This window comes from Buteo buteo, chromosome 2, assembly GCF_964188355.1.
Source record: "Buteo buteo chromosome 2, bButBut1.hap1.1, whole genome shotgun sequence".
Classification (NCBI taxonomy): domain Eukaryota; kingdom Metazoa; phylum Chordata; class Aves; order Accipitriformes; family Accipitridae; genus Buteo; species Buteo buteo.
Genome location: NC_134172.1, coordinates 59,757,144 through 59,769,369, shown reverse-complemented (window position 1 = coordinate 59,769,369; position 12,226 = coordinate 59,757,144). Strand labels below are relative to the sequence as shown.

At 37.6% G+C, this 12,226-nt stretch overlaps 1 protein-coding gene across 4 annotated transcripts in view; it reads right to left on the bottom strand.

The window, feature by feature from the left end:
• The window catches only part of ELMO1 (engulfment and cell motility 1), a 322,964-nt gene that overhangs the window by 211,720 nt on the left and 99,018 nt on the right, over window positions 1–12,226 (bottom strand). For all 4 annotated transcript variants that reach the window (XM_075056741.1, XM_075056732.1, XM_075056760.1 and 1 more), the window contains 2 exons: window positions 11,356–11,391; window positions 3,584–3,683 (listed from right to left, as the gene is read on the bottom strand). In XM_075056741.1, coding sequence (XP_074912842.1) covers window positions 3,584–3,683; window positions 11,356–11,391 — 136 coding nt within the window. The remainder of the gene's footprint in view (window positions 1–3,583; window positions 3,684–11,355; window positions 11,392–12,226) is intronic.

The window sequence follows — 12,226 nt, the reverse complement described above, 5'->3', positions numbered from 1 at the left end:
TATCACACTGAACATACATACAAAGCATCTGCTAGGTAACTTGCATGTCAAGCTATGTATATTCATAACCGCCTTGCTGAGGCATGAAGTCTGGCCAGAAATAATAGGCTTATCTACCCTGATAAATAAGGCATACCAGTTCCAGAGGGAGCAAAATTAGATTAAAAAGAAATTCCATCACCATACTTGAAGTTCTAGATGTGGGGGAAAAAAGACCCTTCTTGAAAAGAGACAAGAATCAATAGGAGTTCAAGTTTGTGTTATTTGCTGTTCTCTGCTTATTGAGCACCACACACGGGGAGGGCTTTCAACATCCAAAACTAATCCTGCACTCATTTATCAAAAATTCTGATGATAAAAATAATGCAAGCTCACAGAAATACCACCTCTCCTCCAGAAACAAGCAACTTCACTGCATTGCACTTTCACATGAAAACCACTTTCACATGGGTGTGTTTCATCAAGGATAAAACTATTTGTTCAGCATAATACCTGTAACCTTAATATCTACATAGTCCTATTGGGACATACATTGCCACATACAAAAGAATTGGCTGGGTGCTTAACTTCCAATCAATTTCAAGGGAAATTAGGAATCAGAATGCCTTTACAAGTCCAGCCCCAGTGCTCTGCTGAAACAGGAGCTAAACATGTAAAGTGAGGGTAGATAAGAAACCTATAGCAAACTAATCATCTGAGTTCTCTTCCCATTTCAGCATCACTTAAAGCACAGGAGAGAATTCAAAAGTTAAAAAAAAAAATTAAAAAGATAAAATAAAATAAAAAAATAAATTAACAAACTGTGCCACCAACAAAAACCACACAGGGAAAGAACAGTGAAGGGAACATGATTTCCTGAGCAGTGGCATGTTCATTAGTTATTTGCCTGGACCATTTTGATGTCAGAAATGTACAGAAAGATCTGACAAAAGTTTTGTTCTCTGATAAGTCCTAATGCATAGTAAAATTTTAAAGTGTGCATCTCGTTTGCAAGTAAGGAACTAGAGTTGCACTTGACTACAGAAAAACAAACTGACAATTGTGAGACACAGAGATACTTTCCCTGCTGCCACCCCCTTTTCCTGCACAGTACATTTTAGAAGGCAGAGTAAACAATTCATCACAGTTAAGACTCTGCGTCACACAGTTATGAAACAGCATTTACATAAATAATTCTAAGAGATATTTTTAACTATCTCAACCAATACTACAAACTTTATTTCTCCTCCTGTAGGGACTAAAAATGGGAGTACCAAATTTGTATAATGTATGTTCATATCCAATTATCATGACATTTTCTAAGAACCTGGCATCCAAATCCTTTAGGCAACTATGGAAGCTGGAAATAAACTTCATTGTCATAAGCAAGAAAAAGGTCTTGAGAGAATCTTGCATATCATAAGGAAGATTTTTCAAATAATGCTATTCTCCCTTAAGATAAGGAACAAAGCTCTCCTTGAAAGTGTCAATTCTTATTTGCAGCAGTTGGAATAGCAGTCTTTATGTACCCGAAGGATGGGAGGGAGACTGCATCCAACACCAAGCAGTTAGTCATTAGAAGCAGTTAGAGGTTCCCCTTGAGGTCTCCTCCAGCTTCTACATTTTAAGTTAGAAAACTAATCAAGAAAAAAAGTTCAGATTAATTCCTCCCCGTTCCAGTTTGGCTTCCATTTAACATGAAAGACAGCTTCAAAGGGCAGCACTCAATTGCGAAGTTCCCCCTCAGCTAGCAGAAACTTATCAGCTCCCTTACCCATCCTGTCAACCACTTGAGCAAGCCCATCAGCAACTTCAAGTGGCCTGTCAAAAGCCAAGGTCAGAGAAGCAAGTGAGAATAAAGCTGTAGATTGCCACCAGAGAGACATGGTCCAAAGGTGCTCCTTTAGGTTTGCCCCTTGCCCGCAGAGTCCCACTGAGGGCTCTGCTGTTCCGGCTCCCAACTGCATGGCACATCAGGACACACTGGTGCCTCTTTGCTCTATTTCTGTCATTCTTTGTCCTTCTCTTTCTCTTCTAACTGTCCTATTCTTCTCCTTGGTGCCTTTCTTGTCCATCAGTTTCACTTTTGGTTTTTACCGCCAGTTTTGGTTTTCATAGGTACTTTGTGAGAATGCTTTTGTTTGTGTCTTTTGTTTTGTTTTTAAAATTGGGTCACTGTCCAAGGAAACCTATGGAAGTGCCAGACAGAAGAGATAAGCCATTAACAGGGGTGCACACACCACTTTCTTCTGTAGTCACTATACCACCCACAGGGCAAAAGACGTTGATAAGGTTAGACAAAGACAATCACTTTGAGTCGCTAACAAAGTAGATTGATTTAAACTCATTTTAGCAAGTTTCTTCATACACTTCTTAGTAGGCTCCCCTAGCAAATAAGGCATTCTGGGCTTGACTTTGTAACTCATGAAGTCAGTTAAAAAAAAAAAAACAGTTGTACCATTTTCTTTGCTATGAAAAGATAACAATAATCATCACCATAATCTATCCAGACTGCAAGATTGGCAAAAAAAAGACACTCCAAAAACCAGACCAATTATATGATTTTTTTCTTACAAATAGCATCCATCATTTTTAATGACCAAAACTGAGCTTTAATATCCAATGCTCTTTTCATAATTGATTCTTCTTTCTCTTTTGGCAACAAAAATAAATTTGTACTTTCCTTTGGTGGTAGCAATTTTCTAACCAAATTTAAATTAAAAGTCTCTGCTCTGACACACTCTGTTAAAACGAAGATATATTTGCCTCAGGTTATATTCGTTCCGTTACTGCTTCTGTTATCATTTTAGTGAAGTAACTCTAATATCTTTTGAACCTGTACAAACCTACTTTAACTTAAGTTCTGAGTTCAATCTGGTTTGAAAATTCTTTGTAAAGAAGTATGTGTTGGTTTTTTTTCCCCACGGTAAATGAAAAGAGTTAAATCAGTAACAAAAACTTTTTTTCTGAAGTCTGTTAAATCTCTTAAAGAGTACTCCTGTGTTTCTGCTGCTTTTGTGCATCTTCTACATGTAAGAAAAGAAAAAAAAATGCTACAAATCATGGAAAGATATGTTTCAAAACCACAGACCTCAGCTGCAAGATGCAGGGAGGCCAGAGTTCAACTTGATAAACTCAGTAGAGATCAGCTTAATTTCAATTTGTAAACTAACTCATTTCTCTCCCTCCCATACCCCCAGAGGAAACACTTCAGTGCTGTTTTTGTTTCAAGAAATATGGTATTACTCATTTTAATTTACATTAAATCAAAAATATTAATTTTTGCTTTAACTGCATGGTATCTGCCCAGGGAGGTCACACTGTAATTTAGCAAGCAATTTCTTGTGTAATTTAGCAAGCAATTTCTTGTGTAATAAGCCTAATACAGTGTTGATCCCATTTCACTCCCATTGATTTCCATAGAAGTTGGGCCAGATCCTGCAAACATTCATACTTTGAAATAGCACTTTAATCCCACTTTCATGTACCTTTTGACCAATGATCTACATAATGTACCTGGGGAAAAAGAAAAACCCAAACAAACCACGACTCACCTCAAAAATTTAAACTGATACAGAACAGATAGCATTGATTACAAATTTACCTTTTTGATGAATGCCACAGAGAATGTATCCCACGATACAATCCCATGATCCATCAGCTCAACAAATGCAGTCAGTGTAAAGGACAACATATCTCCAAAGCTGCAAGAGACAGGAGTCATGACAACATTTACCAGTAATGCAGCAGGGCAGTGACCGAGGGAATAAAGCAGCAAGAAGCTTTCAGAAAGGCAGGAAAATGAAGCCAATTATGGACTAAGAGGTAGCAGAAGAGCAAGAGAGGCCGTGCAACAGACAGTCTCCAAAACAATTCAGCATGGACATCAAGAACAGTCACCTGGAAGAAAGCAATTTTGTAAGAGAAGAACTAATTCCCAGGAGAACACTACATGCAATGCTCAAGGAAATCAGATAATCCAAATTAAATTGCTCTTATAAATTCAGAGGTTTAGATTTAACAGAAGAACAGAAGTGAGCTTTTTCTTAGCAACTTACGGAAATGCTCCTAATTGAATGTCATACAGAAGTGCCACGTTTTGGTACCTCTGTATCAAGCAGATTGGCAGAAAGTTAGTGGATTGTTTGTTCCTTCTCTTACAAGGAAGCAAAAATATTTAAAAAATGCACCAGAAGAGATTTTCTATTGAGCAGCCATTTTCCAATATTAATGCTTCAATATCTTTCTTTGAACCTGAAGATACATCTCCTTTTGTTTATCTATGGGCAAATGTGTCAAGGGAATTGCAAAGTTCCCATAGTTCATCCAAGCATGCAGCTCAAATAGTTTAGGGTTTGCAGGCCACTACACTGCATTTTACACCTGTAAATTTACTCCAGTAAATCTGAGATTCAATGCATCTTTGTATGAAGTCAACTAAATTCAAAATGGGTTTAATCTCAACATAAACAATATGCTCTAACCTGACTAGCTGCACAGGAATTTTCCATGTTAAAAACCAGTTTTTAAAGATTAGCTTCATTTCCATGTATAGTCAGGGCACCAAACAGTCAGCAGCCATCATGATTTCAATGAAGCCATTCAATGAGGTCACTACTCAATACAAGCAGCAGTGCACAGAGCCCAAAATGAAGCACTGTATTACCTTTAAGGGCATGCTAAACCGCCTGCAAGGTACTCTGCCATGAAGCCATTAACAAGCATAAGCATACAATCAATCTAAACAGCATGAATAGTCCCAGTGATTTTAATGCAACAGCTTACCTAATAAAAAGATAAAATGAAAAAAACCTGTCAGATTGGAACTGCAATGCTCAGTATGTTGAAAACCTGAGTCTAACACTATAGCCATAGTTAAGCAATGTAATTGGTAATCCTTATTCTGTGATTTGCTCTCCTACTGTCCTGCACCAATCCACCACAAATAAGTGAACTTATCCACTTCCTCTCAGATGGAAGACAGAATAAGGCAGAAAATCAGTTTCATGTAGCAACTCCAATAGCCAGTTTACTGGATTTGATATAATCTGCCATTTAGGGATTTCTGACGGTGAGATGCAGCCTTTAGCGGCCTCTTCATTTAAGAAAGGAGCTCTTGTTCATCAAAACTCCACAGATGCCCTCTACTAAAAATAAATTTGCCATTCTTGACATTTTGTGAGTAAAAAACAAAACAAAACAAAACAAACCCCACACCTTTCTCTTCCACAGTAGATAAGGGTATCCATTGATACCCTTTGATTATTTAGGACAAGATGAAAAAAAACTACACCAAAGATCAAACAAGAAAAATACAGTGCCTTTAAAAAAATCCACTGTAATTCTGCAAAGAGTATTTTGTTCAGCAAATACATGATCTGGAAGTTTTTGGCTTTGTTTGGGGGGGGGGGGGGGGGGATAGGGGATCAGTTTTGTTTGCTTCTTTTTTAATATTGCAAATCTTTTAACAATTAAATTAGATTTAAAATATCATCATTAGCATTCCAAATAATCAAGGATTTCATAACAAGGTGACAATAAGACTCTGCAGGAAATTTAATCAGCTTTGGTCCTGTCATTTTCCCCAATCCATTCCTTTTGCATAAAATGGTTATTTATCAACCCACAAATAAAAGACAGCATCCCTAGGAAAGGCTTCCTTCTAAAAACTTGTACCAAATTCTCATGCATCTTCATGACAGAATACTTCCACAAACACATGGAATTCTGGTATTTTAAGAAGCTAGACTAAATTAGATCCAAATGAAAGAAAAAAATTACAAAAAGGTAGGCCATATAGGTTGAAACGTAGATAAAAATATCTCTCCCAGCATTAAACTAAGCAGATAGATTATCTCCCCTAGAGTGCCTCATATATTGTTTAAAAATTTAGTCAATTAACCTGTATTTAGTACATAAATACTTTTCTAGAAACTAACTGTACATGAAAGCTAATCCCCATTAACAATGGGTATAGTTTAGAGGGATTACTTAAATTGTATTAAACCTGCATATGGATATTCACCTTCAGAACAGCAGTGGCTGGACTGTAAAGGAATTAAACCAACCTGAATTCACCAGTCTCATTTATTCTTCTCAACAAAACTACTAATTAATCCTGCCAATTAATGCAGTCTCCTCCACCGCTTTGGAGGGGAAACCGGGTTAACAGAGCTGAAAATACTGGTATTAATGTATAAGCCTGGGGTTAGTAGATGAGACAATGATACAACCTTTGGGATCCAGAAGGTGAAAGTACTTTTCAACTTAAAATGATCAGACACCCCACCAGGTTTCACTCCAGTGACAATGCTTCAAATAATTAATGGAAGAGGTGCAACACTGGGACTAATCAAGCAGCAAGAAATACTCCCAACTTTCTATATTATGCAGCATCACACATACATAGTTTGTATTTTTTAAATATACAGCTATGCATATGCACCTGCGCACACACGTATACACTAAGTGGCACTGCAAAAGTCAAAAGCCAGACTTAAAGGATAAGCATTAGGAACAGCACAGCTAGAGATGAAAGCAATCTCCAGAGTAACTAGAGCAAGATAAGGCTTAAAGTATCTGGAGGGGGAAGGGAGTGGTGTTGATTCATTGTTATGTGTTTAAACACAAGCAGATAGGTAGAAATAGACTTCCAAGCAATACACTTCAAGATACACATGCACAGATGCACTTATACTAGTAAGAGTGGCAGACAGAATAGATGCTAGAAATTTCAAGGGAATTGAAGCTTGTTCATAAAAATAGTAATCTTAGAAAATACATGGTAGGAGCTGTTTAATTCAAAATCTCAGTAACTGTTTTAGTCATAGAAAAAGTCTGAAAAATAATGGGGCCTCTTTCTTTATAAAAATCTTTTTTAGACTAATCCACAGCACAAGGCACAACAGTTCTGTAAATATCAAACCCTTGCTGCTCTGCCAAAACGACTTCATAGTTTGAAGGTAATTCCTTACGAAGGTGCTTTTTAACGTGTGTCATCACAGCAAGAGTGGAAAAACGATCAGAAAGGTGCACTGTGTAACTGCAGTTTCGTATCTTACTAACACTAACATTTTAATGATCTATGCTCTCAGACAAGCTACTTGTACAATCCCTCTGGAATGTTGTTCAGGTCTCTGGCTCTTAGGTGGGGACACCTTACACTGGGACAGCTGGTGAAGTTTCCCCCATTCTCTGGCGCCTGACTCCTCTCTTCCAAGTACTGTGGTGAGTATGGGTGAACTGGTCATGAAGCACTTCCTCACCCACAGCAGCTCTCAGCAAAAGCCTCTTAAGCAGCGGAAAGCTGTGGTCTGCAAGGCCATCAGCCGTCCCAGCGTGAGCTGTTGCAGTATGGATGGACAACCATGGTCTGATCCACAGTCTGTAAACCTCAACCCCTCTGACACACCTGGCTGAAGAGTAAGTCAACAGTTGCATTTCACATCTCTAGGTTTTAGAGAAATACCAGGTCAAAGCCTGTTAATTTACATTCCTAAGAATCTTCTGCATTCTTACCTTTAGAAACTATGAAGAAAAAATACTCCACGTTTTGATATTAGCTTTTCTTTCCTAAAAATAAAAATGACAGGAATGCATGTGTGACCCTGACCACCACACCTGTCTCTCACCTTCCTTCCTAGTATCATTTCTACATGCTAAACCATCTTTTTATCATGTGTGCTAAGTAATCCTCAGATGTATATATAGAACTATGGCTGATATTTTGAAAGATGCCTAAAGCAATTTGGATCTCTTATTGAAATAAATTAATGGGACTTGAGCACCCAAATCCCCTAGATGGTTTTTGGGGGAGGGGAAAAAAAAAATCTCAATCCATGTTTAACACACATACCAAAAAGAACATTTTATTGTTACTGAGGACAGAAAAATGTTCAGCTGTTTAAATGATTCTTTAAATTGAGATAATTAGTCAGGCTCAGCTGTCATCAGCTAACACAAAAAAAAGCAATATAAGCTTTTATAAAGCTAAGTGGACTGTTTCATGTTTTATATGGTAAAAGTTGCATAGCAGAACCTGGAAATTAACTGTTGCTTGTCTGTCACAACCAGGATACAGCCAACAGCCCATTAGGACTAGAAGCCAAAGACAGTACTTCTTTACACAAAGCATTTTTTTCATGGGCAAAACAGAAGCAAAGCTGATCTCTAATTGTGCAGAGGGAAGACAGCAAAGAAACAACTTTAACTGGGCAAGAGGCAACAAGAGAGTAGCAGCCTACTACCAAATGCAGGAGTTGAGGAAGCGGTTAACTTTAAGTCCCTTATCATTCAGCAACTGTGCTCACAGACTAATACTGGGCAGCTGAAAGGCCTGACATTATTGAGGTCAACATCAAAGAGTAAGAACAGCTTTTTAAGTTAGAGTTGTCAAGGATAAAAGGCCATGAATAAATTTAAACAGGGGAGCAGAATATATCTAATCATCAGAGGACAAGAGCTCTGGAAAAGCCGTGGGGGCAAGAACCTAAGTAAGTCTAAAACTGATGATGCAGCAGGATGCTTTGCAAGCACAGTATGAACAAGTACCTTTTTTATTGCTATGGCTCCTCTTCATTGCTTCTACACCACCTTGTTTCTTCAAGTAACCTTTCCAAGGGTGAAGCTAAGCCACCATCAAATCAAACTAAGAGTAATTCACACCTACTTGGTACTTACTCAGTACAGCTGAAAATGACTGAACAATATGCGGGGCACCTGCCCTTATTTTTCTAGATGATTACAGAAAATGCACTTAACTGCTACACTGCAGTTGACACAGATTATTTTTTTTCATGGTGCCAAGCACCGTGGAAATGTGTCTTTGTGGTACAGTTTCACTGCGTTCATTACAAGAGATCAGCCCTACTGATTTTAAGCCACTTGCATTCCAAAAATCTGAAATAGCTTTGTAACCCTGGTATCAGGGCTTCTCTAACCTTGAAAATTAACTTTGATTAAAGAAAACAAGCTGCGAATTTTAAACAGAACTGTAACTATTCTTGAATAAATCCAGGTGTAGATATTCTTCTTACGGCGTATGACTAAATCCACTTTGAGGTACATTAAGCATTTGTCTGCATGGGAAACTAGCCCAGAGGAACTATTACACACTGGTTCTTCACGCAGATGTGATTAGAATTACCTTTTCTCTTATTCGCCATCTTTTAAATTCCTAGTTTTTCTCATTTCATAGTAATTTCCTTAAGTGGACCAGCTTTTCTTAACAGACCAGGAACAACTAACTACACAGGAAAAACATCACTCTCTAATCAGCGTGGTTTGACTACAATTCAGTACTGCAATGCAAAGGTCAATTAATAGAGCCGTTTCATGGGTATTATTTATATTTTTTTTTAAAATCCAAGTATTAGCCAACATAACAAAATGGGAACCCCTAAAACTGAAAAGACAGAGAAAAAGAAACTCACATTTTAGAAGAAAAACTTCCTTCAGCAGAGAAAGCTATTAAACAAGGCTTCTCTGAAAATCAGGATTTAATTAAGCCAGGCTAGCATGTGCAAGCTACCAGAGATAAAATGAAATACTGGCAATTTATGAAATATATCATCCTGTAAATCAAAAGTAACTTTTTTTTTTAATTAGCATTTGGTTTCTTTACTTTTCTTTAGTCAAGAAGATAGCAGGTGGAGGTTGCAAAGTTTTAGTTTAGCTCATTATATCAAGCTCAGGGGCGGGGGTATAGTTCTTGTTTCATTGGACCTCTTCCCATTAATACACGGGTGAAAAATAGTCAGGATGTTCAATAACTACACTCATAGAGCACTAGTGCATACGCCTTCAAAATGTACAAACAGGCCAGCTTCCAGAACTATTGGTTTCACGTCCTGACCAATGGCTCTGGTATCTTGAGTCCCAAACTCAAGAATCTGTGTTATTTTAATGGTATCATTTCACATACTACTGATGGAAATCAAAATACTAAACTGTGTATCCTGATGTAAATTGAAGCTTCTGCTGGCACAATTTAACTTCCAAAGTTAGAATAAACTTTAGTCACATACACTTTTTTTACTACTGCAACCACTGACATGCTATATCCGCACTGATCAATAAGAATCCTCTTAAAATGTGTAGTGCCTTGTTCCCATGAGTAAACAAAACTAAATTGTGTTAAAAAAAAAAAAAGGCAAGCCAGATGATCAGTATGATCAGGTTCTAAAACCAGGGTGCAATGCACCTGTAAGTCAGTATTTTAATACTGTCTTGAGGACAATCACATAATTTAATGCAGGGAAGCCTACAGGGTAACAGAATTCAGAAGTAAAGAGATGCTGAAGGACTATAACTATTCTTCCACATAGAACTATTTTCACAGCAGTGAGGAAAAACCCACCATCTAAATGCACAGGCAGTACCTTGTCTCGACAGAGGTGATGCTGCCAAGAATTCTGAAAGCCTCATGCCATTTTAATCATTTTCCTCAGAATCTAAACTCTTCTATTATGAAACAAGTTATTTTGCATTAGGTTGAGAAAGCAAACGTACAGGAAGGATCTAAGTTTCCTGCCAAATTTATTCTTACTGTCTAATCTATTTATTAGGCAATGATTTAAAAATGAATGTTTTAGAACTTGGTTTACAGCAGATTTGCGAAAGTATGATTTATCATGGATTCAGAAGGGAAGCTGCATTTCCTGCATGATAAACCACATCAAGTTCTCAGAGTAACAGATGTACGGTTAACTGATTAATTATTCTTTTGATTCCTTGGGTTTTAGTTATACTTGAGATGCCAAATCTGCAAGCCAATCAAGATATTAGAGTATCTCTTGGGGTCCCAATTTATCAAAGCCTATGAAGCCTGTGCTTAACTTGAAGCACACAGAAGAGTTCCATTCAAAATCATGAGGGAAATAAGCATGCTTCTGAACTTTCTGATATGAGGCCCTTTACTACATTGCAGCTTTCCTTACTGCAACAATTAGCATTACCTAGGACCAGCAAATAATAGGAATTCAAACTGGCACAATGACTCTTACTTTCATCTCACTAACATCAACAATTAAAGTTGCCTACTACCAACCATGTAAGCCAGACAAATTTAAGAGGGGAATTGGGGAAGGCGGGAAATTGCTTAAATTAAAAAAAAACAAAACAAAAGCCTTTACTTCGGGAATAGTAGAAGCCCCTACAGAAGTTACAGAAACGAAGCACTCATTCCACAAGCAAAGCAAAAAAGGCTTCATCAGAAAATTTTAACAAGCATCAAAGAGCAGAAAACAGAGAGGGTTGAAGACTTGCTGAATGAATATGCGCAGTTGTATTTACATATAAAGATTAGCACAAGGGCCTGAACTCAGTCATGCAAAAGAAGAGGCAGTGTGCAAGGTGATGATCTAATCAGGTTCTTACCAGGGCTTCATTATCTTCTGCAATTTCTGATATCGTCTGCAAAATTAAAACTTGCACGTGAGGAGACACACTTTAAAACATCTGTACTCTACCTACACATACACACACCCCCCACACACCCATGCTGATTCATAAAATTCAAAGACAGACACACAGTAAGAGGCAGTAAATCACTAACAATTTGCTATGAACAGAAACAGTTCAGTAACTGGTAAAGAACATTCAAAATTAATTCCAAATATTTGTTCAGAATACTTGTGTTAACCTCTGTTAGGAAAAACACAGAAGAGAAAAAACAGTTAATAGGGGAAATATATCAGATTTCTCAAAAACCTGTTTCTCTTGACTATTAAAGCATGTCTAGGCATCCTAAATTAGTTAAGTATTTGTGTAAAAGAAGTCTTTGGTACAAAACAATGAAGGTTTACACATTAAGCATTTTCTGTCTCGTTGCTATGACATGTAGTCCGTTTCCTGAAAATCTCTTTTATTTACTTCCAGTCTCCATCACTAATACCGATGTCAGAGTTGTCAGCATGGTTGAAAGTTGTTGTGCAGTTAGGACCAACACAGACCAAAATCCTGACCTTCTGAAGTCAGGGACAAGTTTTCCGTTGACTTCGAAGAGAGGCAAAAAATTTACCCTGGGTTTTTAACCACAGGGTCACATTTACTCAACAACTCAAAACTATCTTGCACCAGCTCTGTGACACATAAATACAGCGCAGCAGTCTTATTCCAACAGAACGTGCAGGCTCACTCGTAGCTCTTTTGCCCTTTAAATTCACACACTGATGGGCATGCCTAGACCCAAGGTGTTGAATCAACCCACTTGAGAAAGACAATGACCTGCAGAAGAATGTCACTTACT